Here is a 27,914-nt window from a genome sequence, read left to right on the forward strand (position 1 = left end):
CAGCGGGGTTCTGCAGCCCGGCCTCAGCCCCGGCAGCGAGTCAGCAGCGGGGTTCTGCAGCCCGGCCTCAGCCCCGGCAGCGAGTCAGCAGTGGGGTTCTGCAGCCTGGCCTCAGCCCGGCCTCAGCCCCGGCAGCGAGTCAGCAGTGGGGTTCCTCAGCCCGGCCTCAGCCCCGGCAGCCACGCTCACCAGACAGGATCCGCATGACTGCACGCTCCTGCCCAGGACGGAAGGCTTGGTGTCCCAGCTGCTCCAGGGCCTGGAACACCTCAGCCGGCGTCTCTGCAGACACAGGTGTTGACCACCATGACTTAAGGCACACCAACTCCTCAGTAAAGGCTCTGGGCCAGAAGCTGACTGCTTACCTGCCAGCTGCCCTGAGGGCCCCAGGGAGTAGAGTGGCAGCATGGTGGAGGCCAGGCTGGGCACCCCAGGCACAGGTTGTGGTGCAGGAACCAGCAGCTCAGGGCCAGCACGGTCTGTGTCTTCCTCACTTACTGGAGCAGGCAAGAGAAGGTGGAATGGGAGCTCCAAGCAAAACAACCACTGGCCACAACCTTCTCTTCCCCCAAAGGGGTTGGCAGCAGGCAGTGCCCTTCTTCTGCACTACTTCTTCCAAAGCATAAAAAGGCTGACACCCATCCTTGTCCTTGCCACCCTCCTTTGGGGGAGCCAGGGTAGGGCCTGGACCAGGGGCACCTGGAAGGTCTTTTGCTTGGAACAGAAGTATCTCCCAAAAGAGTACCGTGCTCTCTCCACAGTGTTGGCCAGACCCACCCTCCAGGGCAGATGTCTCACCTTGCTGAGGACAATGGGGTGCCCAGTGATCAAACTGTTCATTCAGGAAACAAGACTCCTTGATTGGGACTGTGGCACCACCACCCCCAAAACACTCCCCTTTCTTCCGCCACTTCTGCTTCCATGCCTGAAGGGTACCCACATAGGAGGGTCACTGGGTGGGACATGTGGGGGTGCTGAGGGGAGGGAAAGGGAGGGCCTGTCCCAGTCCATCGCTGTCTCACCTGCTTGCGGAGGAGCCTGCCACGGAGCGCCCGGCCCCGCACGTAGCATTTCTGCTTCATGTTGAGCCGTACATAATTGCCCCTATCGTGGCGGGCCAGCCTAGAGATGTGCAGGTGGGCTGTGCTCTCCGCCTTCCCCACCCTAGCTTGACTGGAGGTGCTGAGTCTGTGGTACCTGGGGATCGATGAGCTGCTGCAGGGCTGAGGTGGCTGAGGTTCCCCTGGAGGGTCTTCCTCAAGTGCGACAGCCCCAGCCCCCTCCGATGGGGGTCCAGCCTGTCTGCTCTGCTGCTGGACCTGTGCGGGGCTCCCCCAGAGCTCCTTGTTCCGTCTCTGCTGCTTGCCTCGACTGCTGCTGGGCTGGGGGCTCCCTGCACCGATGCTGACTTCTTGGGGGGCTGAAGCCTCTGGGTCCTGGGAACCAGCACCAGGACCAAGGACAGCTGACGCACCCGGGGTCAGAAGCTGGGATTCCTCTGAGCCTAGGTCACGCCTGCAGGCTTTGGGGGCCCCCAGAAAGTCTGGGATCTCACTGTGACATCGCTGTAACCAGTCAAGATCTAGGGAGGCCAGCTGCTGGCTCAGGGATGCCTGCAGATGCTGCAGCTGGCCTGGCCTTGGCTGGGGCCCAGGGGGCTGTGGAGGCTCATCACTGACGTTTTCTGCAAAGGTAGGGACAGGCCCTGTGCCTGGGGGATTTGGGGTGTGCGTCTTGGATGAGGATCTTCCTAGAGGCCAGGGTCTGCGGCCTAGGGCTGGTCCGGCCTGGGAAGGGAACAGAATGGCAGCAGAAACTCAGGCCCTGGGCTTCTGTAGACTCTGAAACTTGCCTGAGTCTCCACCCTCAATCGTAGGGCAGGCTAATTAGCACAAGGCTGGACTAGAAAGGAAGTCAAGGGCGAAGACCCGGAGAAGCTCCGTGGAGACTCGTGTCCTGGTTGGCATAGGAGCCTGTGCCTATCTGTGTGCAAAGAGTGACAGGAAAGTGCCCCGGCCCAGAAGCGCCTCTGGACCTAGTGTGGACTCACTGCTTGCTAACTCCTCACCTGCAGGGTGCCTTTCAGATTGGCCTTGAGCCGCTGCCCGTAGTCCGGCACCGACCCCTGGCAGCTCCGCCCTGGCGTAGGTTGTGGACTCTGGGTTGCAGCCCGATTCAGGTGGGGACCCCAGCAGTGGGACTCTGGTGCCTGCAGGAGACAGTAGGGGCGCAGGCCAGAAAAAGGCTGGTGTGGAAGCAGAGGCGCTCCCAGCCACCCCTCCCACACCTGGAGCGAGGTCCGGCCCGTCTTCACTTTGTTCAGTCCCCCTCCCAAGTTCTGTGCCCCACGGAGACCTGGCCGCGACTCCGTGGCTCCTGCCACTCCGCCAAACAGGAAAGTGGGAGGAGGCTGGGGTGGCGGGGCCTGGATACCTCTTCGACGGCCGCGGGGAGCAACTCGGAGCTGCGAGGCCCGCCGCCGGCCTGGCCCACGGTCCGCTTGAGAGTACGATACTCCCGGTAGAGCGCTGCGTGGGCGGGCGGGAGGCGGGGTCAGGGGGGAGCCTGGGCCCCCGCCGACCCGGCGTCCTCCCGCCTCCGTCGACCCGGGCCCCCGCCGCCCCGCCGCGCTCTCACCGCGGGTCTCCTCCGGCGCCGCCTCCACGTCGTCCTGTAAAGGGAACGCGTCAGCCGCGGGCCGCGCCCTCAGCCCCTCAGCCCCTGGGCATCCCGTACCTGGCTCGGCCGCCGTCCGCGCTGCCGCCGGAACGCGCGTTCCCACGCCTGCAGCCGCTCGCGCATATCCCGCAGCCGCTCCATGGCTGGCCGGTCAGGCCTCCGCTGCGTCCTGCGGCCGTCCAGCGAATCTCCCGCGCCGCCGGCGCTGGGGCCAACAGCCAATGCGGGCGCGCGGCGAGCCGGGGGCGGGGCCACCGCGACTAGGCAGCCAGTCCGCCGGGCCCTGGACAAGCAACCAATGGGAGGCGTCGACGTCATCGCGGGGCGCCGCGGCGCCGGGCGGGGCGCGGCGGACCGTCTAGGCGGGGCCGGAGGCGGTGGCTGCAGCTGCGGGACCGGTGAGCGCGGGTGGCTAGGCGGGGGTCGGAGTGGGGCGGCGCACGTCCCTGGCCCTGCCTGGCCGCAAGGGGCAGGGCGGCGATCGCTCGGGGCGGCCCGGCTGAGGGAGGTAGTAGCTGCATTTGGGAGCCCGGGGCCGAAGCCGGGAGCCCAGGCGGTGCCATAGCGGGCCGGGAAGGACTGGGAGTCCCCCGGCCGGTCGGAGCGGCGTCAGGCCCTGGTGGGAGACGCACCTGGCCTGGAGGAGCAGGCCCCGCCTGGGAGGCGAAAGACCGGAGGGACCAGCGTCTCCCGCCACTCGAGGCCCAGAGGAGCCGGGCGGGGGCATCTTTTCCAAACGCAGGCAGCCGAGGACCGACGCGTTCCCCGTGGCCGGCGGGAGGGGCGGGGGCGTCGCATGGAGGTGCCTGCCTTCCTTGGTGGCCAGGCCGTCTGCTTTCGTGTCCTCCCGTGACAGGTGCTCGGTTGGTCTGTCCTGTCAGAGCGAGGTATGACCGTTGATATCTGAGAATGAGACCGAGGGTTGGTGTCTGGGACTTTTCAGGAAGCGGTTCCTTAAGGACTTATTTGTATGTGGAAAAGTCGGCAAAAACAAGGGCCCTGGGGCAGAGTGTCCTCCTCAGACCCCTTCCCTGACTTGTCACTCAGGCTGTGACCTTGGGCCAGGCCTAGGCCTTCATTTTCTAATCTGTCACAGGAGATGGCTGCGATTTAGTTTTGAGGATGCTGCAGTCAGCAGCAGGGCTGGCACCCTGTGTCACAGGTACCTTGTGGCCTGGGTGTGTTCGCACGCATCTCTGCAGCTTGAGTGCTGCTTAGGCAGCTTTCTTTGCCTTGTCTGAGCAATCTGTAGCCTTGTACCTTCGGAATCCCACATAAGACTTATTATTTCCACAGTGGCTCTCCAGGGAAGAGGGAGAGGTTCTAGGCCACTGGTAAGAGCCACCAAAGGTGAGGGTTGCTTTCTTTCAGGGGTCTCCGTGTTTGGTGACACTCTGGAGATAGTTTTTTTTGCGGGGGGGCTTATATTGAAGGCCACATCATCTGGACTCAGTGTTCCCTGGGTCTCGGTCTTTTCAACCTGCCCTGTTGCTTATGAAGCTGCATCTGTGCTTCCAGCTCTTTGTTGTTTTGTGGCGTCCCAGGGTAGCCCTGGAGAACCTCTGTGAGGAGAGGGGATGGATTTGGCGGCTTGGCCCCTTGGAGTGATCCTGTCAACGTTAATGCTGATGAAGGTTGGTGGGGAGAGGCCTGGACTTTATTCAGGTTTTGAAGAAGGTTTTGTGAAGCAGCTTCGTAATTTGGGAGGCCTGAAGTACCCATGGGGGGCCCTGCAAGGCAACAGGCATCTGTCAAAAGCACACCCGAGCAAGCGAGTTGTCGACGACGTCACACTGCCTGACGCTTGGTTTCCCTAAAGAGTCCTGTGTCTCTGGAGGGCTGGGGCTGAGTTGTAACCTTGTCTGCCAGTTCACTGCACCTAGCCCAGCGCTAGGTATCTAATAGGTGCTTGTGTGTGCTGTGGCCTCTGCTAACTTCTGACTTTGTTTCAGGCACTATGCTGGGCCTTCCTACCACCTGTGTGTGGCTTGGTAGTGGCCTAGGGTCCCTCCTCCCTGCTGAAGTCCCTCTCCTGCAGGTGGCCGTCTGCCCGGCCCAGCGCCATGCACACGCTTGTGTTCTTGAGCACGCGGCAGGTGCTGCAGTGCCAGCCAGCTGCCTGCCAGGCCCTGCCCCTGCTGCCACGCGAACTCTTCCCCCTGCTGTTCAAGGTGGCCTTCATGGACAAGAAGACAGTGGTATTGCGCGAGTTGGTACACACATGGCCCTTCCCGCTGCTCAGTTTCCAGCAGCTGCTACAGGAGTGTGCCCACTGCAGCCGTGCCCTCCTGCAGGAGCGGCCTAGCACTGAGAGCATGCAGGCCGTTATCCTGGGGCTGACTGCCCGGCTCCACACCCCAGAGCCTGGGGCCAGCACACAGCCCCTCTGCAGGTATGGACTTATCTGAAGGGTTGTCAGGCCAGGGGTGTGTAAGTGGGTCCCCTGAGAAGGTTCTAGGCTTGGGTCGTAAAGTTAGCAAGAGCTCATACGGGAGCAGGCGCGTTGCTCCTGTCCCAAGCTGGCTGGGAGGGGGTATGGGCCCTGCCCCGGACCCCTTCCTCAGACCATTCCTACTCCCAGGAAGCATGTGCTGCGGGTGCTGGACATGACAGGCCTCTTGGATGATGGTGTGGAACAGGATCCTGGCACCATGAGCATGTGGGACTGTACTGCTGCCGTAGCTCGCACGTGCATCGCCCAGCAGCAGGGGGGTGCTGCAGAGCCTGGGCCAGCCCCTGTCCCTGTGGAGGTGCGTGTGGACCTGCGGGTGAACCGGGCCTCCTATGCATTCCTGCGGGAGGCACTCCGAAGCAGCGTGGGCAGCCCACTGCGGCTCTGCTGCCGGGACCTGCGTGCTGAGGACCTGCCCATGCGCAACACTGTGGCCCTGCTGCAGCTTCTGGATGCAGGCTGCCTGCGCCGGGTGGACCTGCGCTTCAACAACCTGGGCCTGCGTGGTCTGTCTGTAATCATCCCACACGTGGCTCGCTTCCAGCACCTGGCCAGCCTGCGGCTCCACTATGTGCATGGGGATTCGAGGCAGCCCTCCGTGGATGGCGAGGACAACTTCCGCTACTTCCTTGCCCAGATGGGCCGCTTCACCTGTCTGCGCGAGCTCAGCATGGGCTCCTCTCTCCTTTCAGGGAGGCTGGACCAGCTGCTCAGGTGAGCGGGCCCCACCACTGCCCTGCCCCTCCCTTCTGTGGGGACCCTCCCTGGCTCTGCCTGTCTGTGACCCCTGTGTCCCCTGTAGCACCCTGCAGAGCCCCCTGGAGAGCCTGGAGTTGGCCTTCTGTGCTCTCTTGCCTGAGGACCTGCGCTTCCTGGCACGGAGCCCCCATGCTGCCCACCTCAAGAAGTTGGACCTGAGTGGTAATGACCTGTCTGGCAGCCAGCTGGCACCCTTCCAGGGTCTGCTGCAGGCATCAGCAGCCACACTGCTGCATCTGGAGCTGACTGAGTGCCAGCTTGCAGACACCCAGCTGTTGGCCACACTACCCATCCTGACTCAGTGTGCCAGTCTCCGGTACCTTGGCCTTTATGGCAACCCACTGTCCATGACGGGCCTCAAGGAGCTGTTGCGGGACTCAGCGGCGCAGGCTGAGCTGCGTACTGTGGTGCACCCCTTCCCCGTGGACTGCTATGAGGGCTTGCCCTGGCCGCCGCCTGCCTCTGTCCTGCTGGAGGCCTCCATCAATGAGGAGAAGTTTGCCCGCGTAGAAGCAGAGTTGCATCAGCTGCTTCTAGCCTCAGGCCGTGCCCATGTGCTCTGGACCACGGACATCTATGGGCGACTGGCTGCAGACTACTTCAGCCTATGATGAAGTAGCTCTGGGTGGGACACAGGCCGTCTCTATGTAGGCAGGGCCTTTGCTGGACCCTGGTGGAGGCCTGTCACAAAAGCACTGGTTTCTGGTTTCCTGCTGGGTCCGCCTTGCTTCTGGGCACACCTCCAGCCTCCCCTGCTTTCTGCAGTGCCCCACGCGGTTTTCCCTGCACTTGCTCCATGATTGGCTGACCATCTGTGGGCCCCAGGGCTGGATGTCAGGCCTCCATTGCCCTGCTCAGTTTGGCTGCCCTCTGGGGTCCTGGTCCTTTGTGCAAATGCTTTGGGATCCCACTTGTGAGTTGAGAGAGATGATGGCCTCTCTGAGCCTTTCCCATCCCGTTACTGAGAGCTCAGTGCTCTGGGGTTGAAGTTGGACAGAGGCTGCTTCAGGGAGGCTGGGGTCCCCAGGCACTCGTGCATCTTACGTGTTCCCTGCCCTGCTACCCAGCCACCCCCCTGGGCTGGGCTTGGGCTGGAGGGGGTCATCAAGGTACAAATGTGCCTGGAAATTGAATTTATGGCTGGTTTTTTTTCTGTCCACATTGGTCAGCCTTATCCTTATCTCTGCTGTCACCACCCCCAACATGGCCACTGGGCAACAACTGCCATCCAGCCTGCCCGCAGGGCGGCCCCGTCTGCACTGCCGGCTAGTCCTTGCTCTTCCCACCTTTCGGAGGCCCAAGATCCTACTGTGGCCGGCCAGGGCCAGCGAGGGACCACCCTGCAGAGCTGGAGATTGGGGTGATGTCTTTTCGGAAGAACTTCAAGGGAGGTGTTGGGGCCTCCCCGGCCACCTTCCATTGCTACCCCAGGATTCCCGAATGCAACGCTCCCGGTGCGCGTCCCACACACGGCTCACCGCACACTGCGCGGCTTCCACCTTTACTGACGGAGCGTGTGCGAGGCCGCGCCGGCCAATCCCCGGCGCCCACGTCATCTGCCCGCGCCCGCGGCCCTAGCAGTGGATCTCATAGGCGACCGGCGGGGGCACGCGGAGTCCCGGCCCCGCCCCCTCTGTTGGTCCGCAGTCCGGGGGCGCCTCCGCCGGACCCTCGGCGAAGAGCGGCTTGGAGCGGTTGATGACGAACATCTCGTGTCCGCGCTCATCGCGGAGCTCCTCTAGCTGTGCGAACGTGCAGGGGCCGTCCGAGTAGTCGTTGACGAACAGCGCGCCCTCCCCCGGCGGCCCCCGCGCCTTTTTTCGCCTGCGGCGCCGGCGACAGATCATGGCGACCAGGAGCAGCGCCGTGAGCGCCAGCAGCGCGATGGCCGCCGCAATGGCCGTCTGCGTGGCCAGGCCCAGGGCGCGGAAGGCCATGCTTCCCGCCTCGGGCCGGGGCTCGCGACCAGCGGGGCGGGCAGCCGGAGGCGGCGGTTGCGCGGGCTGCTGCGGCTGCTGCCGGGACGCGTTGACCAGGAGCCGGAAGGGCACGCGGGCAGCGCCACCAGCGTTGGAGGCCTCGCACTCGTACTTGCCGGCATGGGCCAGCGTGATGTTGCTGAGGAAGAGCATGCCGCTGCCCGTGTCGGATGCCGAGTGTCCGCCCAGGCCCGGCGCCCCGCCTTCTAGCTGGGCCTGGGCTCGCGGCCGGCCCTCGCGAGGCTGGGGCACCTTTCTCCAGGTCACCAATGGCTGCGGGTAGCCGGAGGCTTGGCAGGCAACCCGCAGGTCCTCACCCAGGTTGGCTGTGAGCTCCAGCGGCTGCACGTGGACAGAGGGCGGAATGCAGATGAGGCTGCTGTGGGATATGTCCAGGAGACTCTGGAGCGCCAGGCGTGGGGGCTCTGCACACATGATCTTCCTGTCCCTGGAGGTGAGCAGCCGCTGGCCGCCCTCCTTGATCCAGGCACCCAGCCAGTGCAGGGCGCAGTCACAGCGCCATGGGTTCTCTGTGGGAGAGCAGCATCAGGCAGGTGGTTTGAGGATGGTGCTACAACACAGCCTGTGCAGTTGGGGTTCTGCGGGCCAGGGCAGGGGCCTCTTGCCCACCTACCACAGCCTTTTCACACGGAGTCCAAGGCCCTTGCCACCCCTTCCTTCATCCCAAGCTCCTTGGGGCGGCGGCAGCCCTTCACCCCCGCCCCGCCCCGCTCCGCTTTAGCTCTGTGATGCCTGCCTGTTACAGATCACTTCTGCGTCAGTCTCTGAGAAAGCACCTGCTCCTCAAATCTTCCTGCAAGAAGTGCCACTGTTTTTAGGAACCTGGGCGTCCACATAGGCATCTCACCCGCACTGAAACCTTACAAATCCTCTCAGCCTTGTCTTTGGATGCTCTCTTGGGAATGTCCCCAGTCCTGATCAGCTGTCTCTCTCCTTTGCAATTTTTGCCTCCCCTCTGAGGGCCTAAAAGTGTACAGAATCCTCAACTCTGTTAAGTCACCCTGTGTGGTTCCTGTCTTTTCTTCCTCAGGCAGGGTGCCTGAGCTGTATCCCCCAGCACGCCCATTCCCACAGCCCTCCACTGTGGCTGCAGGCGGTGGTGCGGCCCTCCAGACTGCTGCCCAGTTGCCTGCTGTCAAAGCCCCTCCACACATGAGCCTGTTCCCTACTGCCACTACCTGGCCAAGACAGAGACACTTTCCGAGAAAGAAGTACCTGTGAGGCGCAAGACTTGCAGACTGGCCAGGGGCTGCAGCGCCTCTCGGCTGATGGTACCCAGCTGGTTCCTGCTGAGGTCCAGCAGTGCTAGGGAGGACAGCCCCGCTAGAGCCTGGTCCTCCAGCAGCTCAATGCTGTTTTCTTGCAGGTGAAGCTCCTGCAGTCGCTGAAGTAGGGACAGCAGATCGTGAGGAAAAAGGGCGCCGAGGTTGGGGGCATGCCCCCCTTTTTACCAAGCTACACTAGGTTGCCTTTTCTAAGGACTCCAGCCCTACAGGGCGAGCGACCATAATGGAGTATCCCGCCCCTTCAGACCCCAGGCACTCACCGGCAGGTGCAAGAAGGTGAAATCCAGCAGCCGCGCCAGCTGGTTGCCCGCCAGGTAGAGCACGCGCAGCTGGGCCAGGCCTGCGAAGGCGCTGCTGCGCAAGGCGCGCAGCCGGTTGCTGGTGAGCGCCAGCTCCAGCAGGCGCGGCTGCGCTCGGAAGGCGCCGGCCTCCAGGGCGCGCAGGCTGTTGTTGTGCAGGTAGAGCCGCCGCAGAGCGGCCAGCGGCGCCAGGGCTCCTGGCTCCAGGCGCGCGATGTTGTTGTCCTGCAGGAACAGTGTCTGCAGGCCGGGGAAAGGGGAGGCGCTTACCCCGCTGCGGGGGTCTTCTCCCTGGGGGCACCCTGTCCTCCCGCAGCTCCACACGGTGCCCACCTGCGTCCCTGGCGGGATTCCCAGCGGGACGACACGCAACCGCAGGGCGCCGCACTCCACTGTGGCGCTGTAGCAGCGGCAGGCTGCTGGGCAGCCGGCGGTGCGGGGCGGCAGTAGTAGTAGCAGCAGCAGCAGCAGCAGCGCGGGGGCCCCCGGGGCCATCTCCCGAGGCCCAGCTCCTCACCGGCCCTTACGCAGTTCAGCCGCGGACGCGTGCTCTCCTGAAACATAGGTTGGCAGGCCAGTCTCGGCAGTCGAGAGCCAGCCAATAGATGGAATGGAGGCCTGCACCTGCGTCTAACTTTTGACGCTATAAATCGGTTCAAGAAACTAATAAAACGTTCGGTTTTCTCCTTTGACAAAAACATTTTCTTAAAGCTCTGGGGCATCAGGTTCGAATTTAGAATTCCTGGTGTCCTCTTCACAGGATGTGACCATGTAGGGAGCGCCACCCAACCCTGTCACCTTCTCTTCCTCCTCCACCCATCAGCAGGTCAGGAGCTTCCTGCTCAGGACATGGATGTGTGTCGCTTGCTGCCCCCGACTCTACCCCCAGGCAAGTGGTTGCTGTTTGGTTCTAGGGTGCAAGAAGCTGGAAGTACAGGGTATGGGCTTGGGAACTTTGCTTAGGTGACAAAGCCTGGGGCCCCATTACCCAAGCATGGCTAGGAAGGGGAGAACAGGCCCTGGGCAGACACGCCTCTTTGTTATCCTGTGGGGGCCCAGGCAGAGGTGGTTTCAGAGGAGCTACGAGCCCCAGGGAATTCAAGGCACAGCTTTGTCCAGCACCTGTTCCTGGCCTAGGGGTGGGACCAGCTTAACTAGAATTGGGTCTTTTTCTCAGGTAACCTGTCAGAGAATTGGGGGGGTGAGAAAAATAATGGAAAAGTCGGCTCAGGAGCCATGGGTCTGTGCTTCCCATGCTGGCCCCCAGAAAGGAGTCCTGTCTTTGGGGACAGATGGGGCCCTGGGAAAGCTGGGGTAGGACGGGGGCGGGGGGGCCTTGGGCCACCAACTGGGTTTCTGGTGTGGCTTCCCAAGTGGGCTCTGGGAGCAGTGTGACCTCTGAGGTCAGCAAGGAGCAGGGAGTTTGCTGAGGTACCATATGCATGTACTTATCCTAAAGAAATGGGAAGGCTGGGGTCTGGTTTCAGGAACAAGGAGCCCAATTTTAAAAGCTGGGATCTGGACTAAGCCAGCCAGCCTACCCCAAGCCAGGGAAGACAGGGCTGCAGGTGTCCTGTCTCCCAGCCTCATCTGGCAGGCCTCCCCAAACATTTGTCTGTCCACCAGCTCTTCCTCTTTGCCGAGTCATGTGGAAAGGGATGGGACCAAGTGGCCTTGGTGTTTGTTTAAATCGTGCCTTAAATTGTAACTCATGATTATTTAAAGTCACTAGAGATAAATAAGCACAGCAATAAAGTTTTAATGGAATAGCTCTGGCCCAGGCAGAGGCAGTTCCCAGATGTCTCAAGATGCGTGTGAACCCCAAGAAGTTAGGGGCGTTATCTGGGCCCCTGGGATCCATTCCCTGGGTAAAAAGGGTTGGTACGTGGCTCCAGGCCTGGCCCAGTCAGCCTCCAGCAGGAAGGCTTCTCAAGTGGAGAAGGTTCTTGGCCTCAGGTCTCAGGGCGCTGCTGCTCACGCTGACCCCCCCTAGATGCAGACTGGTGTAGAAAGGCCTGCCAGAGCAGGATGAGGGCCCCAGGCTGGAAGAAGCCCAGAAATCCTTTTACCAGAGGACACCCCCTAATCCGCTGGGCAGGGGCGGGGTGTCACACGCAGGATTCCGCGACGACTGTAACTGCCTCCTGGGCGCCCCTCTGTGTGGGAGGCGGGGAGGGAAGAGGATGGAACGCCCTGTGCTGCCTAGGGCACAGTGCGAGGCCCAAGCTGTTCTCTGGGCGGCCCTTGCGCACCTCTGCAGCACTGCGACCCGGTGCGTGTATCCCCCACGGTCTCTCTGCTACCCACGAGCGCAGGTCGGTTTTCGGCCAGGCTCAGGGAGGGCGTGGCCTCTGCGTTCCCCATCCCCCTCCAAGACCCACGCCCTTCTCGGAGCGCACCAGGGTCAGAGCCGGGGTGGTCCCTGACCCCCCAGTCCCCCCACGCCTGGTGACCTTGGGCCGGGCGTCCCCTCACCTGACGCTCCCGCGGCGAGCGGCTCCCCCGCCGTGCAGGTGGCGGCCCCGGTCCGAGCAGCGGCCGGGCTGGGAGGGGGCGGGGGACGCTCGCGCACGCGCACCAGAGTCCCGCGCCCGCCGCCTGGGCCTGACGTCTCCAGCGCGGGCCAATCCGGAGGGCGCTGGAGTCGGGTGCGCGGGGGGCGCGCGCCGTGGGGAGCGGAGGGTCCGGGAGGGCCGAGCCGCGGCAGCACCAAGGACAGCGCCGGATGGGGTGGGGGGGGCGGGGTGCGCAGGCGCACTAGGCTGTCGCGAGTGCGGGTGGTGCGGGCTTTCCGGGGCGTGGGGTCCCGCGGGAGCGGGATGAGGGGCGCCCGCGGCCTCCCGCCTTTTCCCTGGCCCCGCTCAGGGCGGCCGAGCCGCGAGCAGCAGCGGGGCCAGGTCCATGGTGAGGGCGAGGCGGCGGCCCTGCCAGCGCACGTGCGAGGGCAGCGCGGGCGCGCCGGGCCCGTACTCGAAGCAGGCGCTGAGCTCGAAGGCCAGGGCGGAGCGCACCAGGCCCACGCCGCCCGTACGCTCCGGCGCCGGGTGGTACAGGCGCCCGTTGGCGGCCAGGGGCAGCAGACGCGCCGGCTCGAAGGGCACGGCCAGGGCCTCACCACCGCCGCAGTAGGAGAGGCGCGGAGGCCTGTGGTCCGCGGTCAGTAGGTGCGTGAAGACCACCGGCCGGTCCTCGCAGCGCAGGAAGTTGCGCTCTCTGCCGCAGAGCGAGAGGAAGGGGAAGGCGACCTCGTAGCGCCCGCTGCGGTTGGGTCTCAGGCGGGAGAAGAAAGTGACCAGGAACTGCGGGTCTGGGGGATGAAGGGCGCGGATGCTCAGCGCGCTGGGCTCCCAAGGCTGCCGGGCCCAGGACCACACCGAAGGCAGGCGCCGGCGGCAAGAGGTTCGCCTGGCCTCACTCCGCGGGGCTCCTGAGCGCAGGACGCCCACTCCTTGGTGCGCTGGGCCCATCGGCAGAGTCGGGGAGCCCATCCGGGGCTGCCCGAAGGGAGAAAGAAGGGGCTGGGGAGGAAGGCACAACATTACCTTTGAAGCAGGTGATGAAATTCTTCATTTTGGAATCATCCAGGAAAAGCTGCAAACAGAGGGCCGGGCCATGATGAGTCCCAGCGTGCAGGGGGAGGCTGGGAAGCTCGGGAGGTCCTGAACCGGCCCGAGCCCACTTTTCCTGCTTGTCTGTGCACGCCGAATGCAGGGAGGCTCGTGGAAGGTAAACCTGGGGGCCCTGCCGACTTCTCTGCATCTATGTGCACTTCTGCTCCCTGGTCAGTCAAGTCTTTCCCGCACCTTTTTCCCTCTTTTCAAGTTTCTAATCAGTTGTGTCATCTCCTCCGCGGAGACTACCTGGCTTGCTTCCTCCCGGACAAGCCGCTGCCTTTGACAGGGCTTCCAAAAAAAATGCGGGGCGGCCCGGGTGTCTCCCTGGCAGCGGCGAGAAGTCAGCGCCAGGGCTGAGGGCTTGCAGGACAGAGTCCGGAGCTGCACGACGCAGCAGGGACGCGGCCCGTGTAGGAGCCTCAGCCGGACCGACCCAGCTCCCCGTCTTTCCAGCGCGCGCTCCTCCAGCTCTGCGGAGTCCAGGTCGCCCACCTGTCCCGGCCCCGCCCACCCACGAGGGACTTCCCTTCGGCCCCGCCCCTCGGGCAACTGCCGCGCCCACAGAAACCCTCGCCTCCGACTCCGCCCACAGGCACCTCCCCCGGCCCCGCCCCTCGAGCCACGGCCTTGCCCCCTCCCACCTGGCCCTGGTGGTCCACGTAGTAGAAATACTCGCGGGTCTGGGGTTCGGGCCTCTGCCCCTGCGTGTAGGAAACGCCCCCATCCCCGCTGCAGGGCCGGGCTCCCCGCGGCCGCGCCAAGGCCAGGCTCCGGAGCGCCCCGCACTGCGACCACATTCTCCTCCCGCGCCGGAAGCGGCCAGCAAGTCACGCCGAGGGCGGTGCCGCGCGAAACTCGCGCCCGCCCGCAGCAGCCCCGCGCCTCGCGTTCCGGCGGCGCCCGCCTCCGCGACCCCGGCCCGGCGCTCTTCCCTTTCCCTCTGGCCTCGGGGGCTCGCCCGCCCTGGCCTTCCGAGCGGCGTGCCCGGCCCCGCCCCTTCCGGTCGGCCCCGCGTCTCTTCCCGCCCCCGGCCGCGCCCACAAGGAACAGGAGACGGCGCAGGGTCCGTGTGCACTTTATTCACTCGCGTCGTCGCCTCTCGGGTCCATGCGTCGGGGCGAGCGTCTGAGCCGGGCGGGACCGCAAAGGCCCCGGGGCCACCCGACCGAGGACGCCGCCCGGGCCTCGGCAGGGCTGGGCCTTTTGTTTTTAATAAATAAAAACGGAACTCTAAAAAATATATATATAAAAAATGGGGAGAAATTAAGTTTTACAACAATTGGAACTCAAAATTCCAAAATGGAAAATGTACAAACTCGGTCCCCCAGCAGCTCTGGCCTCGAGAACAGGCAGTCCCGGGCCCGGCGTCTTCCCGCTCGTTAGCTGCAGGTGGGGGACTGGGATGGGGTAGAGCTTGGTTTTTGGTCAGAAGCCAAGAAAAAAGATCGGAGAAGAAAAGAAGGAATGACCTCAACTTCCTCTGCACGGAGGACGGGGACGGCTCAGAGATAAATAGCATTTAGGTTAAAACTATGTCATTAGCAAATTTAGTTCTTATATCTTTCCCTCTATTTATATCTATACACAGGTGGGCTGCGATGCAGGATAGATTCTGGACTTATAGTTACACGAAGAAAAAATACTCTCGCCCCCCCCCCCCCCCCCCCCCCCCATGTCTGCCCCGCCCCGCCCCCGACCCCACCGGACTTTGGTTTGGGGGCCCCCACCCCACCCACCGAGAGCCTGCCAGACCCCGGGCCCACTGCCCTGGAGCCCCCAAACTCCTGAGCAGTCACCAGCTGGGGACCACGGGCCGAGGAAGGGAGAGGAGGCGGGTCAGGTCGGGAAGCTCCCCCGGGGCTGGGAGGAGCTGCAGGTCAGGACAAGGACCGGAGGAAGGGAAGGAGATGCGGGCGGCTGGGCAAGGCCCAGGCCAGGACGCGCAGGAGCCACGGGGAGGCAGCCCGGCCCCACGGAGGGCAGTGTCGCTCGGCTCCAGGACACTGAAGGCACTGAAGGCACTTTCTCGGAGCTGACCTGGGGCCAGCGGAGGGCGAGGCGGTGCCCGCGGGAACTGGCCGTGAGGTGGGGGGCCGGAGGCGCCCTCCCCGCCGCTGCTCTGCCCTGGCTGCACCCTCAGACCAGGCAGAAGACGTGGGGAGCGCCGGGGCCAGGGGCCTGGGGCAGGGGAGGGGGTTCCAGGGCTGGGCCGGGCGATTCTGGCCCCTCTGCCGGGAGAGCGAGTGCGGGGTTCGGCCTGGCTCGGGGCGGCAGGACGTCCCTCCTGTCCCCGGGCGCCCCCACTACAGCACACCCTCCATGAAGCTGGTGTCCAGGTGCTGGATGAGCACGCGCAGGAAGGACATCTCCTTGCGGGTGTTCTCGAAGATAACGCGCGGGTCGTCGGACTGGCAGCGCAGGCAGTTGGGCGCCATCACCATGGCCAGGTTGCTTACATCCATCTTGGTGACCGCGACGTTGGCCGGCTGCACGAAGACCTGGAGGAGGAGCGAGGGTGGGCGCGGAGGGGCGGGGGCGGGGAGGGGGAAGCGGCGGGGACCCCCGGGGAGGGAAGTACCTGCAGGAAGCGGATGAGGTAGCAGAGCACCATGCGGTTGATGCGGGGCAGCGCGTGCACCACGGCCACCGCCGCCTCGGGGCTGTCGTAGTGCGCGATGCACTGCTCATAGAACTCGTGCGGGATCAGGGGCTCCTCCAGCTCCCGGTACCACAGCTTCAGCAGGGATGCTGGGGACACAGCACGGGGCTTAGCGGGCCTGCTCGGCGGGCACCCCTGGGCCAAGTGGGGTTCTGTGGCGGACACGAGGGGTGCTGTGGGTGACAGGCTGGGAGGGCCGGCCCATTCTGGACAGGGCCCATCTGACACGGCTGGGCCCGGACCCCAGAGGGCCTTTCAGCTCCTAGGGGCCCGAACTTGATCCTGGAGGCATGGGGGTCACGCCAGCAGAGACGTGCAAAACAGGGTTTTTCTCAGGAGTCTGTGCAGCTGCCGTGAGGGGGTCTGCACAGCAGGCATGGCGGAAGGCACAGGGCAGAGAGCAGCAGGTTGGGAGTGGGCTGTACTGCACGGGCAGGCCTCGGGGTGCCGCGCAGACACCTGGGGAGACTGCAGTGGGCAGGAGGTAGGATGTGCTGGAAGTGACTGGGAAGCCATCACATCACTGGGCAGGAGGCAGGATCAGGGTGGACTCCAGAGGCGGAGACAGGGACCCCTTAGCCACAACCTGAGCCAGGCCTGCTCTGCTGCAGTGTGGAGGACTCACCAGGGACGTGGGGGTCTTCCAGGCCTGTGGGCACCTTCCACTGGTCCACCTGCAGCTTCAGAGCATTCACCTCGTCAATGTCCCCAGGGACCCTGCAGGGCACAGGACAGGTCTCAGGCAACAGGAGCCTGCGCTGCGGCTTCCTGATTCCGCCTGGACACTCCCTCCGGTCGGCCCCTCCTGACCCCTGGAGGGAGCGAAACCTCAGGACCCCCTGCCACCCTGGTTGGCCTCTTTCCCACGAACATCGGTGGATGGCACTCTTCAGGATTCCTGCCCCACACACCTGGGTCCGAGTGTGGTGTTTCCCCAGGCCACCGTCCCTCCCTGGACCCCTGCTGGCTCCCTGTGTGGATGCCCTCCCCAAAGCGCCACTGAGGCTCAACCTGCAAGCCTCAGTTTCCCCAGCTGCCCTCCTGGGGCCTAAGTACCCCTGGCCCTGACAGGTGAGTCACGGGAGTGGGTGGCACCCTGTGCCATCCCTGTTCACAGACGAGGGCTGCCTGTCATCTGAGGCTCACACCCTGGGCTGCCCATGGCTGGTGTCCAAGCACGCTCTGGACCCTTGGTGGCCATCTGCAAGGGCGCCCTCCCTGGCTGGCTGTGCTGTCTCTTCAGGATGGGTCCTGTCCTCTTTCCTGGCCTGCACACCCTCGGGGTCAGCTTCCACACTGTGGCCCCAGCCTTCCATCTGCTCTCCGGTAGGGGGTGGGGAAGCAGCCCAGCAGGTCGGAGGCTTAATGGTCCCTGCATGCCAGAGATGCATGGTGGACACACGGCTGTGGCCCCCACACCCGGCGCCCAGGGTTGCCGTGGCACCTGAAGATGCCCTCTGTCTGGTCACCGTTGAGCGCCAGCACCTCCTCAGAGAGCCGTGTCTGCACCCAGGGCAGCTGGCGCTCAGGGTAGCGCTCCCTCTGCATGCCCATGACCTCTTGCAGTGCGCTGCCAAACATGGACGGGCTGAACACGGCGTTCTTGGCGTGCCGGATCTCCTCCACGTTGGGCTTCTTCAGCCCCTGTGAAGACAGAGGCTCCGTCCTGGTCTGGCCTGGCCGTCCTGCTTCCAGCCCTCCTCGCCCCCAAACCCTAACTCCTCCTGGGCTGCCCCTGGCTCTGCCTCCCCGTCTCTCATCCCTGTGAACTCCTGGCTCCAACTAGAGCTACGGACAAGCCCAGCTCCCTGGCCGGAGTCACTGTCTACAGCACCAGCTCGCAGGGTCCCTTGGAAAGGTGGGAGTGTCCCCTGGGCTGGCCAGGGCTGTTGGGGAGCATAGCACAGGCCAAGCTGGCTGAGCTGGGGTGAAACTTCCAGAAGTCTGTGGCAGGGCTGAGAGCCCTGGGGAGGGGTGTGATGGGAGCAGTGCATCAGAGAGAAGAGGACGTGGGGAAGGGGCTAGGCTCTTGGGACAGGTCCAGGGAATGAGGTCCTGTGGTGCGGTCTGACTGAAGCCCTTTACCTGCCTTGCTCCTGAGCTGGAAGTCTGGGCCTGGGAAGAGCCCCTGGGGGAGGGTACAGGTCAGAACACGGGGTCGGCCTGGCGCACCCCACCACTCACCTAGGTGGGCTCTGTGTGGCACCCTCTGCACTTCTGCCCCACACCAAACTGCAGGCGGGGCTCCTGGGGCTGTCCACCAAGGGTCTCTGTGTCCCCGCCTGCCCTCCCCAGCCCCCCAGGTGCACCCGTACCTTCTTGGCCCCGGTCAAGGCTGCCTTCTGCAGCTTGTGGTAACAGTACTTGGCATATGTGCTTATCGCCACCCCTGGAAAGAAATGGGACCCGATCAACCTGTTGTGGATATGTGGGTGTGGGGCCAGAAGAGGGGTGAGCAGACGCCGCTCCTTCAAGGGCCCTGGGGGGCTGGGCTGGCTGGGCCCCAGCCACCCCCTGCCCAGCGCAGCAGGTCCTCACACTCTCTCAGGCAGTGTCCTTTAGAGCACAGACCCAAGGAGCACGTGCCCACCTGCGGAGGGACAGGCTGGGGAGGAACCCCTCTGGCAGCTCCACCCGCCCTCCCACGGCCACACAGGAAAGGAAGGGAAGCACCTGGCTCTGAGGGCCTCCAGACCCCACTGCTCCCTCCCTGGGGCCTGACCAGGCAGCTGTCCAGGTATTTGACTCTTCTCTGCTTCAGGCCCCTCCCTGGCTTTTGGGCTCTGGGCAGGAGCCCTGGAGGAGTCATTTCCACCTACCCAGCACCCACAGCCAGTGCTGGGGGAGGCAGACACTGAGCCATCGGGACAGCAAGCCCAGCTCCGCTGCAGCCCTGGGCCTGAAGTACCACCTTTGGGCTCTTCTGAAGGACTAAGGTGGCAATGAGAGGGCCCAGTCTCCTTTCTCAAGGGAGGAGCTTTCTAAAACTCAGCCCCTGACAGCACAGTCCCTGAGGGGAGGGGCGGTGTGCCTGAGTCAGCACCCGGGGAGGGACTCAGGGACCTCAGCCTGGGGAGTCTGCAGACACAGGACCCAGGGGAAAGTGCCAGAGGGGAGAGGATTCCCAGGCTGGGTCTGGAAGGCGCAGCACCTTCCTGCTCCAGGTCGGGAAGCAGCAGATGAGAGAACATGCCAAGAGAAGCCCTCTGGGACCAGGGGAGCCGTGGACCTTGGACAGTTGGACAGGACCCTGTGCTGCTGGACATGAGACCTGCCCCAGCACCCAGAGCCTACCGCCTGCCAGGGTGAGGGGGGCCTCTGGATCCTGACCCCCAATCGGAACGTCTGTCTTCTTTGAAGGAGCAGTTTCTGGTGGACAGCTGAGGACACGGGGTCCTTGGACCAGGTTCAAAAAGTACACACATGTCTTGAGTCCATCTCTAATTGCCACAGAGGAGTTGACATGTGACTGCTAACAAGACTCTTTTTTAGAGTAACCAAAATGAATTTTTTTTCATAGATGTTTCGGTCCTAGGAAATCTGTCATGGTCCTTGGGGCCGCAGGTCCTGGCAGAGGATCTGGCCCCAGCCTCCAGCATGGGACCAAGGGTCTGGGCCTTCTGGGCAGGCTGTGAGGTACCCTCGTTTTTCTAGAATGGATGGTGCCCACACACACTGGACCCAGGCTTCAGAGCCCCAAGAAGGCGGCAGAAACCCAGGGCCTCAGCTCAGCAGTTGGGACGTGGAGTCACTAGGCCGGGGGGCCTGGGGCAGATGGCAGGGCCGGGCCTCCTGCTTGCTGTCCCTGTGGGAAGACAGGCCCTGCTCTCCTGTCCCCAGGCCCCTGGTGGGACAAACACCCAGCCCCAGCCTGCTTGGGACCAGGACACCCTCCAACAGTCTGTGACTGGGACACACCGGGGCCACCGCTTCTCAGCTGATGGTGAGCATGATGTAATCTCTCTGTGCCTCAGTTTACTCCTCTGTAGGATGGGGACTGTGACAACGCCTGTCTCATGCAGTGCTCAGCAGGCAGCTGCCAGCGTCATGAGTATACTGGGTAGGCCAGGGACTGAGGCCACACTATCCCGCCTGCAGCTTCACTCTGGGGTCAGGCTGCCTGTGCCCTGAGGTCTAGAAGCTGGGAGTGACTGCTGCTCACGCTGCATCAGGCACAGGGCCAGGCGCCAAGGTGTCTGCTGACCTGTGGTGTGAGTGGGCAGTGCCCATGGCCAGGCTGCCTGTGCCCTAAGGTCTAGAAAGCTGGGGGTGACTGCTGCTCACGCTGCATCGGGCACAGGGCCAGGCACCAAGGTGTCTGCTGACCTGTGGTGTGAGAGTGGGCAGTGCCCACGGCCAGCCCAGGGAGACCCTCCCCTGTGTGGGGTGCTCTGCTGAGCCCACTGCCCTGATCTGACCTTGCCTGACCTCAGCCCTCATCTCCATCCCCCTCCAGCTGCAGGCAAGCCCAGGTGGGACGGCTGCCCATGGAGGGACCCACAGCAGCAGCTCTCCTAAGGTCTGTGCTGCTCTGCTCGGTGGCCAGGCCTGCCCCGGGGACCTTAGAGCTACAGGACCAGGTCACAGGTCTCCCAGGTCGCCAGGTGTGGCCGGGGCCTCCTGGTGTTGACCCTGCTCCCCACTTGACACACTCTGGGCTGCCATGTTCCACTGGGCTCCGCTCCAGGCACAGGGGAGTCTGCTCCCTGCTCCGCCTGGCTGCACCCAGGAGACTTTTACGGCCAACGGTGTCGGTCCAGCTCTCAGGCCACCGGACACCAGCTCAGGCAGGAGTGCAGAGCTCCTTCTACGCTGCCCCCAGATGGAGTGGTCTGAGGATGTCTGTGACCAGGAATCTCACCCCTACATTGCAGCTGGCCTCTTCTCCCAGGGTCCTGGGTGAGATCAGGCTGGGTGACTCAGGACTGGGTCACTGTACTCTGGCACAGACCTGTTGGTGGCAGCCTTGGAGGCGCCAGGGTGAGGACAAGTCCCTAGCCCGGCAGATGCCATCCTGGCATTCCCCACGAGGGCCCTTCATGCTCCTGTAGCCTCCTGCTGGCTCCGAAGTTGGCCCTAAGCAAACCTCATCCACAGAAAGCTTGCTGGCACTGTTCTGGGCCTGCATAGGCAGCATGCAGTCAGGGATGGCTTCCTCGAGGAAGGGGTGCCTAAGTCGAGTGGTCTCAAAGGAAGTGAAGTGGAGCAGAGAGGTGGTGGTGGAGCTCTAGGCAGACGAGTGGGCATGAGGCACCAAGTGTGGCAGGACCACACTGCAGAGCGGGGAGGGTGGCCCTGGGAGCGTGTGTGTGTGTGTGCACAGCTGACGTGGTCTGACAGCACAGCTCTCAAAAGGGCACAGCCCTGGGTTTACAGGACTTTCCTGAGCCAGGGCCTGGGGGAAGGTGGAAGCTGTGAGAGTGTGGGTGGTGGGGAGGGTGCTGGTGGGGAGGGTGGGGAAGCCCCCTCCCAGCTTCTGGGGGCCACCATCAAAGCAGGGGATGACTCCTTGCTGATTCTGAATGCAGGCTTGGCTCCTGTGGCCCAGGGGCAGCCCTGGGCTGGAAGACAGGGCTGAGGGGTACTTGTCTGCCGGGCACCACACACCTCTCCCCCTGCAAACTTCCCTGTGGGGGTCAGGCCCACTCACTCACCTGGGGGCACCTCCAGTAGCCCTCGGCCAGCAAGTCCTCATGCCCCCACCCCATCAAGAACCCAGCAAGCAAGTTGGAAATGACTCTGGGCACCACCAAGACAGGTGTGGACAGGCTTGACCTCTCCAGGGGTCCAGTCACCTGGGCCCTCCAGCTTGCTCAGGAGGCCACAGGCCTGAGGTTAGTGGCCCCATCCCCCCCCGCCCAGAAGCGGTTAGAGAAGAGAAGGCCAGGCGGCCGAGGCTGGAGAGCAGAGCTGTGCAGACGCAGCGCCCAGGGGCTGCGGGGAGAGGCCCTACCATCCGGCTCTTCAACATAAGGCTTGGGTTTCTTTCTCAATTTGGACTTCTTCTTAGTGTTTCTTTCCAGGAGCTCTTTTATGTGCTGTGTCACTGGGGAGCAAAGAGAACCATGAGGACCACAGAACACAACGCCAGGAGCCAGCGCCCACTCAGCTCCCGCACTTGGCCGGTGAGCGGGGCTCACGCTGTTTGGCTGGGGGCTGAGCGTGTCTGGGGGGACGTGGCTGTGTGTGTGAGTGGCAGAGAGGTGCCAGGGGCCCTTCTGAGCATTGTGGGCTGGGAAGCTGCTGTGCCCGTACTGGCCTGAGTAGAGGTGCAGGCAAGGTGTCTGGGGAGTAAGAGGAGAGCAGGCAGCTTCTGCCCTGTGGCTGGCAGCAAGGCTGGGGCAGCCATGGCCTGGACTCTGCCTGCCGGTCAGAAAACCAACAGAAACAAGTGGGCGAAGGCAGCTGGCCCCAAGCCAGCCACTGCAGTCAGAGGAGGGGCTCCCCTCAGGCTGATCCGGGCCTCCCACTCTGCACAGCGTAACTCCGCACTGCGGCCACTGGCCTTGATGACCTAGCTGAGGGCACGGCTGCCAGGCTTCTGTGAGGTGCTGTCTCCTCCCCCTGCTCCGTGCCACACTCTGTAGGAGGAGTCACTGTGCCCGGCCCACAGCTGAGGGGTGGGGTTAGGCTCCAGCTCCTGGAGGGTGGACATGCATGTAAATTGTTTGTCATTATTCTGCACAGATTTGTCTATTCCTATCTATTGAATTATTCATTTATATCAGTATGGACTTACGGATTTTTTTGTGTGTGTGTGAAATAGGGTCTCCCTGTGTCACCCAGGCGGGAGTGAATGGTACGATCTCAGCTCACTGCAACCTCCACCTCCTGGCAACCTCCACCCACTGCAACCTCCACCTCCCGCGTACAAGAGACCCCCACCTCTACCTCAGTCTACTGAGTGGTTAGAATTACAGGCATGCGTCACCACCTCTGACTGATTTTGTATTTTTGGTAGAGATGGGGTTTTACCATGTTGGCCAGGCTGGTCTCGAACTCTTTTTTTTATTTTTGAGACGGAGTCTCGCTTGTCGCCCGGGCTGGAGTGCAGTGGCCGGATCTCGGCTCACTGTAAGCTCCGCCTCCCGGGTTTCCACCATTCTCCTGCCTCAGCCTCCCGAGTAGCTGGGACTACAGGCGCCGCCACCTCGCCCGGCTAGTTTTTTGTATTTTTAGTAGAGACGGGGTTTCACGGTGTTAGCCAGGATGGTCTCGATCTCCTGACCTCGTTATCCGCCCGCCTTGGCCTCCCAAAGTGCTGGGATTACAGGCGTGAGCCACTGTGCCCGGCTGGTCTTGAACTCTTGACCTCAAATGATCCACCCACCTCGGCCTCCCAAAGTGCTGGGATTACAGGTGTGAGCCACCACGCCCGGCCTACTTATGGATTTTATTTTATACTTGGGTTACAATCCAATGGGTCTTTATCTTGTTGCTCAACTCACTCCAGCCTTGACCACTGGGAACTCCTTCCGCTGGCTCCTGTGTCCCTGTGGCAGGCGTCACCCCCACCTCTGGCACTTTCTCACTTTTGAATCCATCTCGTATTGTATATGCCCTGCACCAGCCCTGGAATCACCCATTTCTCCAAGGAACTCTGGATCCTTTTAATGGAAAACGGTTATTTAGAAACCAAGATCTGGGTGTGTGACGTGCTTACTGCTACCAGGAAATCACTGCTGCAGGCCCTCTCAGTGGACAGAATGAGGAAACACCTGCGTGCACGCTAACGCCTGTTCGCACGCACATCTGTAAATATTTCTGGACGTCACTGTCTGTCTCTGTATCAGCTAAACACGGCCTCTAACTTGATTGCACTACCGCTGTTAGTCGCTCTGGCTTCCTCCCTTTGCATGTCTGTAACTGGTGTTATCTTCTCATTCTTTTAACAGTCTTTTGTAGGAGACTTAATTTTGATCAAATCCAATTTATCCATGTTTTTCTTTTATAGATAGTACTTTTGGACTTATATATAAAAATCTTTGCCTCCCTCAGGAAAGCAAGCATTTTCTCCTGTTTTGTTCCAGAAGTTTTACAGTTTTAGGTTTTATATCTTGGTCTCCGAGTGATCCATTTGCAGTTTTTTTTGTGTACACTCCAAAATATATATTGAAATTCATCTGTTGTTTGCGTTTGGACATCCAGTTTTCCCAGCACCCTTGAAGGAAAAGACTGTCCTTTCTTCACTAAGTTGCCTTTGCAGCACTGTGGAAAGCTGGCTCATGCGTACATGGGTCTGTTCTAACCTTGCTCTCTGTGGCACTGACCCCCTGTCTACCTCAAGGCCAGTGCCACTCTCTTGTTAGTCTAGCTTTATAACAAGTGAGGTGCTGTAAATCCTCCAACTCTGTATTTTTTCAAAGGGGTTTTGGCTATTCTAGGTCCTTTGTAGCTCCTATGCATTTTAGAATCAGCCTGCCAATTTCTAAAATAAAAAAATGTAGTACAATTTGCATTCACATTTAATCTATGCATCAGTGTGGCAGAAGTGATGGCCTAACAGCATTGAGTCTTCGGACTCATAAGCACAGTAGACCTCGTCGTCTACTTTACTGCTTTTTTCAGCAATGGTTTGCAGTTTTTACTGTGCAGGTATTACACGTCCTTTGTCAGATCTATCTCTAAGTATGTCGTATTTTAAAATGCTACTGCAGGCAGGCACAGAGAAGCTGAGGCAGAAGGATCGCTTGAGGCAAGGAGTTAAAGATCAGATGGGACAACATTGCAAAACTTCATCTCCACAAAAAAACTGAATTGGCCGGGTGTGGTGACTCAGGCCTGTTATCCTAGCTACTCGAGATGTTGAGGCTGGGGGATCATAGCTTGAGCCCAAGAGTTGGAGGCTCCAGTAAGCTGTCATACCGCTGCATGCCGCCCTGGGCCACAGAGTCTCAGAAGAAATAAATACATGCGACTGTACTCCACCCTGGAGACCCTGTCTCTAAATAAATAAATACATGCAATTGCAAATGGTATTTTAAAATACCAGCCTCTAATAATCTGTTGCTAGTATATAGAAATATGAGGCCAGGCTTGGTGGCTTACATCTGTGATCCCAGCACTTTGGGAGGCTAAGGTTGGAGAATCACTTGAGCCTAGGAGTTCGAGATCAGCCTGGCCAACATGGTGAAACCTTGTCTCTACAAAACTTAAGAAAAAAATTAGCTGGGCTTGGTAGTGCCTGTGGTCCCAGCTCCTCGGGAGGCTGAGGTGGGAGGATCCCACAAGCCTGGGAGGTGGAGGCTGCAGTGAGCCGTGACAGCACTACTGCACTCCCCTGGGCAATACAGTGGAACCCTGTCTGGAAAAAATATATATATTTATTTATTTGAAATGAAGTCCCTGTCTGGGGATAAAAAAAAAGAAATAATTAATTAATTAATTTGAAACAGAGTCTTGCTCTTGTTACCCAGGCTGGAGTGCAATGGCATGATCTCGGCTCACTGCAACCTCCGCCTCCTGGGTTCAAGTGATTCTCCTGCCTCAGCCTCCCGAGTACCTGGGATTACAGGCACCCACCACCATGCCCATCTAATTTTTGTATTTTTTAGTAGAGACAGGGTTTCACCATGTTGGCCAGGATGGACTCGAACTCTTGGCCTCAAGTGATCCACCTGCCTCAGCCTCCCAAAGTGCTTGGATTACAGGTGGGAGCCACTGCGCCCAGACTGCTTTCCTTATTAAGCAGAGTTTTGACCAATCCTTTGTTTTCAGCATCAGGGTCACCCTCTTCCCCCTTTGCTAGAGGAATCTGGTTCTACCCACTTTGGAGCTTTTAAGGGTTTGCTGCCTGCTTTAGCTTTTCCGTTTTCCCACCATCTGCCCAGGATTCACCGTTTTTGGTCCACATGCTCCAGCTTCTAAAACAGTTGTTCTTCCTTTTCCATTTTCTTTTTCTTTGTGGGTTTTTAAAATTGTGGTAAAATACATATAACATAAAACTTACCACTTTAACCATTTTAAAACAGACAGTACTGTGACATTAAGTACATTTACATTGTTGTACAACCATCACCACTGTCTATCTCCAGAACTTTTTCATCTTCCCGAAGTAGACCTCTGTCGGCATTAAACCCTCACTTCCTGCTTCTCCCTCCCCAAGTCGTGGCACCCACCATTCGAGTTTCTGTCTCTGGGAATCTGATTCTTCTAGGACCTCATAGAGGTGGAATCCTACAATCTCCATCTCTGGGAATCTGGCTGCTCTCGGGCCTCACGGAGGTAAAATCCTGCAATCTCTGTCCTGTGACTGGCTTCTTGCCTTTAGCATGATGCCCTCAAGGTTCATCCACGTGCATCTGCCAACACTTCCTTCCTTTTTAAGACTAGAAATAATTTTCCATTTCGTGGCTGGACATGTTCTGTTTCTCCACTCAGTTGCTGATAGATCCTTGGCATGTTCCCACCTTTTAAGTTATAAAAGCTGCTGGGAACGGGGTGTACAAATCACCATTAAGAGTCTTGGCTCCCAGCTCTTCTGGGTCATTCCAGAAGTGGAAATGCTAGATGATATGATAATTCTATTTGTAATTATTTGAGGAACTGCCTACTACTTTCCACAGTGGCTATACCATTTTACATTCCTTTCTGTTTTTTTTTGTCTTTAAAAAATGGTTTCACTGGCTGGGCGCGGTGGCTCACGCCTGTAATCCCAGCACTTTGGGAGGCCGAGGCAGGCGGATCACGAGGTCAGGAAATCGAGATCATACTGGCTAACACGGTGAAACCCCGTCTCTACTAAAAATACAAAAATTAGCCAGGCGTGGTGGTGGGCGCCCGTAGTCCCAGTTACTCAGGAGGCTGAAGCAGAATGGTGTCAACCTGGGAGGCGGAGCTTGCAGTGAGCTGAGTTCGCACCACTGCACTCCAGCCTGGGCGACAGAGCGAGACTCCGTCTCAAAAACAAAAAAAGGCTTCGCTGTCATTTTAGTGAGTTCAAGGTGGAGGTGAGGCAAATGCCCATGTTCAATCCGCTGTCATGAGCTGGAAGCCAGGAGACCTTGCTGGATGCATGAAGAAGAGCAGTGAGTGAAATCTTTAGGGGTCTCCAGCCTTCCAAAATACACAGACGTGGAGCAGGTGGGAGAGCTGAAGCTACCATACCCACTGCCAGGTGCGCTCGATGTCTGTGTCGAGAACCTGTTGAGGGAGGTCCTGGGGACCAGCCAGGAGACCAGAAGGTGTGACCACCCATGAGACAAGGCTAAGCTGGGGTCATCACCTTGTGGGGCCTCAGTCCCCAAGGGTGGGGACCACACAGTGCAGGTCATGTAGGTGCTGGGAGATAAGACAATCAAAGGCTCCTGAGGCTGAGGCAGGCAGGGTGCTCAGGGCAGTGCACCAGGCTCAGCTTTGCCCCTCACCAAGGTTCCACAGGCTACAGTTTCCTTTTTCTAAGAACTCTGCGGCAGCCTAGTGGGCCCTCCAGAGCACAGGCTACATCCTACATCCTCCTTGGCTGATAGGGCCTGTCTTTCTTCCCGCCCCTCCCCTCCTCTGATCTCCTTCTTTCCCTTTTCCCCTCCCTCCTCTCATGGGGTCTTAGCTGGACACAATGGCTCATGCTTGTAATCCCAGCACTTTGGGAAACTGAGGCAAGTGGATCAACTGAGGTCAGCAGTTTGAGACCAGCCTGGCCAACATGGTGAAACCTTATCTCTACTAAAAATACAAAAACTAGCCGGGTGTGGTGGTGCTCACCTGTGGTCCCTGCTACGTGGGAGGCTGAGGCAGGACAATTGCTTGAACCCGGGAGGCAGAGGTTGCAGTGAGCTCAGATCGCACCACTGCACTCCTGCACTCCAGCCTGGGCAACAGAGCGAGACTCTATCTCAAAAAAAAAAAAAAAACAAACAAAAAAAGAGGGGGTCTTGCTCTGTTGCCCAGGCTGAGTGGTGGAGTGCAGTGGTGCATTCATGACTCACTGCAGACTTAACCTCCTGGGCTCAAGCAATCCTCCCGCCTCAGCCTCTCAAGTACTTGGGACTACAAGCATGCACCACCACGCCTGGCTAATTTCCTCTATAACATTTTTCATAAAGACAGGGTCTCACTTTGTTGCCCAGGCTGGTCTCAAACTCCCAGGCTCAAGGGATCCTCTTGCCTCGGCCCAAAGTGCTGGGACTCCAGGTGTGAGCCGCTGTGCCTGGCTGGGACTCCAGGT

The 27,914-nt window shown here is 60.8% G+C and overlaps 5 protein-coding genes across 17 annotated transcripts in view; 1 reads left to right on the forward strand and 4 right to left on the reverse strand.

The window, feature by feature from the left end:
• The window catches only part of RECQL4 (RecQ like helicase 4), a 6,428-nt gene extending 3,539 nt beyond the window's left edge, over positions 1-2,889 (reverse strand). Inside the window, exons 1-8 of the mRNA XM_026449714.1 lie at positions 2,737-2,889; positions 2,638-2,671; positions 2,434-2,528; positions 2,069-2,209; positions 1,023-1,787; positions 799-925; positions 366-497; positions 184-282 (exon numbers count right to left, since the gene is read on the reverse strand). Coding sequence (XP_026305499.1) covers positions 184-282; positions 366-497; positions 799-925; positions 1,023-1,787; positions 2,069-2,209; positions 2,434-2,528; positions 2,638-2,671; positions 2,737-2,820 — 1,477 coding nt within the window. The 5' untranslated portion in view covers positions 2,821-2,889. The remainder of the gene's footprint in view (positions 1-183; positions 283-365; positions 498-798; positions 926-1,022; positions 1,788-2,068; positions 2,210-2,433; positions 2,529-2,637; positions 2,672-2,736) is intronic.
• Positions 2,890-3,006: 117 nt separating this feature from the next.
• On the forward strand, positions 3,007-10,173 carry LRRC14 (leucine rich repeat containing 14). 11 transcript variants are annotated; one of them, XM_023188243.2, is made up of 5 exons: positions 3,011-3,077; positions 4,198-4,313; positions 4,632-5,071; positions 5,261-5,845; positions 5,934-7,023. In XM_023188243.2, exons 3-5 carry the CDS (start codon positions 4,743-4,745, stop codon positions 6,499-6,501), a joined length of 1,482 nt encoding a protein of 493 aa, XP_023044011.1. In that variant the 5' UTR covers positions 3,011-3,077; positions 4,198-4,313; positions 4,632-4,742; the 3' UTR covers positions 6,502-7,023. The 11 variants fall into 11 exon arrangements, with proteins under 11 accessions (XP_023044015.1, XP_023044014.1, XP_023044011.1 ...); XM_023188245.2 differs by having other exon boundaries at positions 4,718-5,071; XM_023188242.2 differs by adding an exon at positions 3,976-4,013 and having other exon boundaries at positions 3,062-3,077; positions 4,198-5,071.
• Positions 7,365-12,067, reverse strand: LRRC24 (leucine rich repeat containing 24). The gene is made up of 5 exons (XM_023188239.1): positions 11,951-12,067; positions 9,809-10,029; positions 9,437-9,715; positions 9,106-9,274; positions 7,365-8,399 (listed from the first exon to the last, which is right to left on the reverse strand). Exons 2-5 carry the CDS (start codon positions 9,968-9,970, stop codon positions 7,465-7,467), a joined length of 1,545 nt encoding a protein of 514 aa, XP_023044007.1. The 5' UTR covers positions 9,971-10,029; positions 11,951-12,067; the 3' UTR covers positions 7,365-7,464.
• On the reverse strand, positions 11,211-14,088 carry C7H8orf82 (chromosome 7 C8orf82 homolog). Of its 3 annotated transcripts, XR_002725559.2 has the most exons (4): positions 13,731-14,088; positions 13,018-13,066; positions 11,951-12,782; positions 11,211-11,631 (listed from the first exon to the last, which is right to left on the reverse strand). XR_002725559.2 is itself a non-coding variant. In XM_023188252.2 (3 exons), exons 1-3 carry the CDS (start codon positions 13,884-13,886, stop codon positions 12,337-12,339), a joined length of 651 nt encoding a protein of 216 aa, XP_023044020.1. In that variant the 5' UTR covers positions 13,887-14,088; the 3' UTR covers positions 11,211-12,336. The 3 variants fall into 3 exon arrangements, 2 of the variants coding, with proteins under 2 accessions (XP_023044020.1, XP_023044021.1); XM_023188252.2 differs by having other exon boundaries at positions 11,211-12,782; XM_023188253.2 differs by having other exon boundaries at positions 11,211-13,066.
• Positions 14,089-14,148: 60 nt separating this feature from the next.
• ARHGAP39 (Rho GTPase activating protein 39) overlaps positions 14,149-27,914 on the reverse strand; it is a 152,862-nt gene continuing 139,096 nt past the window's right edge. Inside the window, exons 7-12 of the mRNA XM_023188294.2 lie at positions 21,702-21,794; positions 18,064-18,137; positions 17,193-17,392; positions 16,374-16,465; positions 15,668-15,837; positions 14,149-15,587 (exon numbers count right to left, since the gene is read on the reverse strand). Coding sequence (XP_023044062.1) covers positions 15,393-15,587; positions 15,668-15,837; positions 16,374-16,465; positions 17,193-17,392; positions 18,064-18,137; positions 21,702-21,794 — 824 coding nt within the window. The 3' untranslated portion in view covers positions 14,149-15,392. The remainder of the gene's footprint in view (positions 15,588-15,667; positions 15,838-16,373; positions 16,466-17,192; positions 17,393-18,063; positions 18,138-21,701; positions 21,795-27,914) is intronic.

This window comes from Piliocolobus tephrosceles, chromosome 7 (genome assembly GCF_002776525.5).
Source record: "Piliocolobus tephrosceles isolate RC106 chromosome 7, ASM277652v3, whole genome shotgun sequence".
Lineage (NCBI taxonomy): Eukaryota > Metazoa > Chordata > Mammalia > Primates > Cercopithecidae > Piliocolobus > Piliocolobus tephrosceles.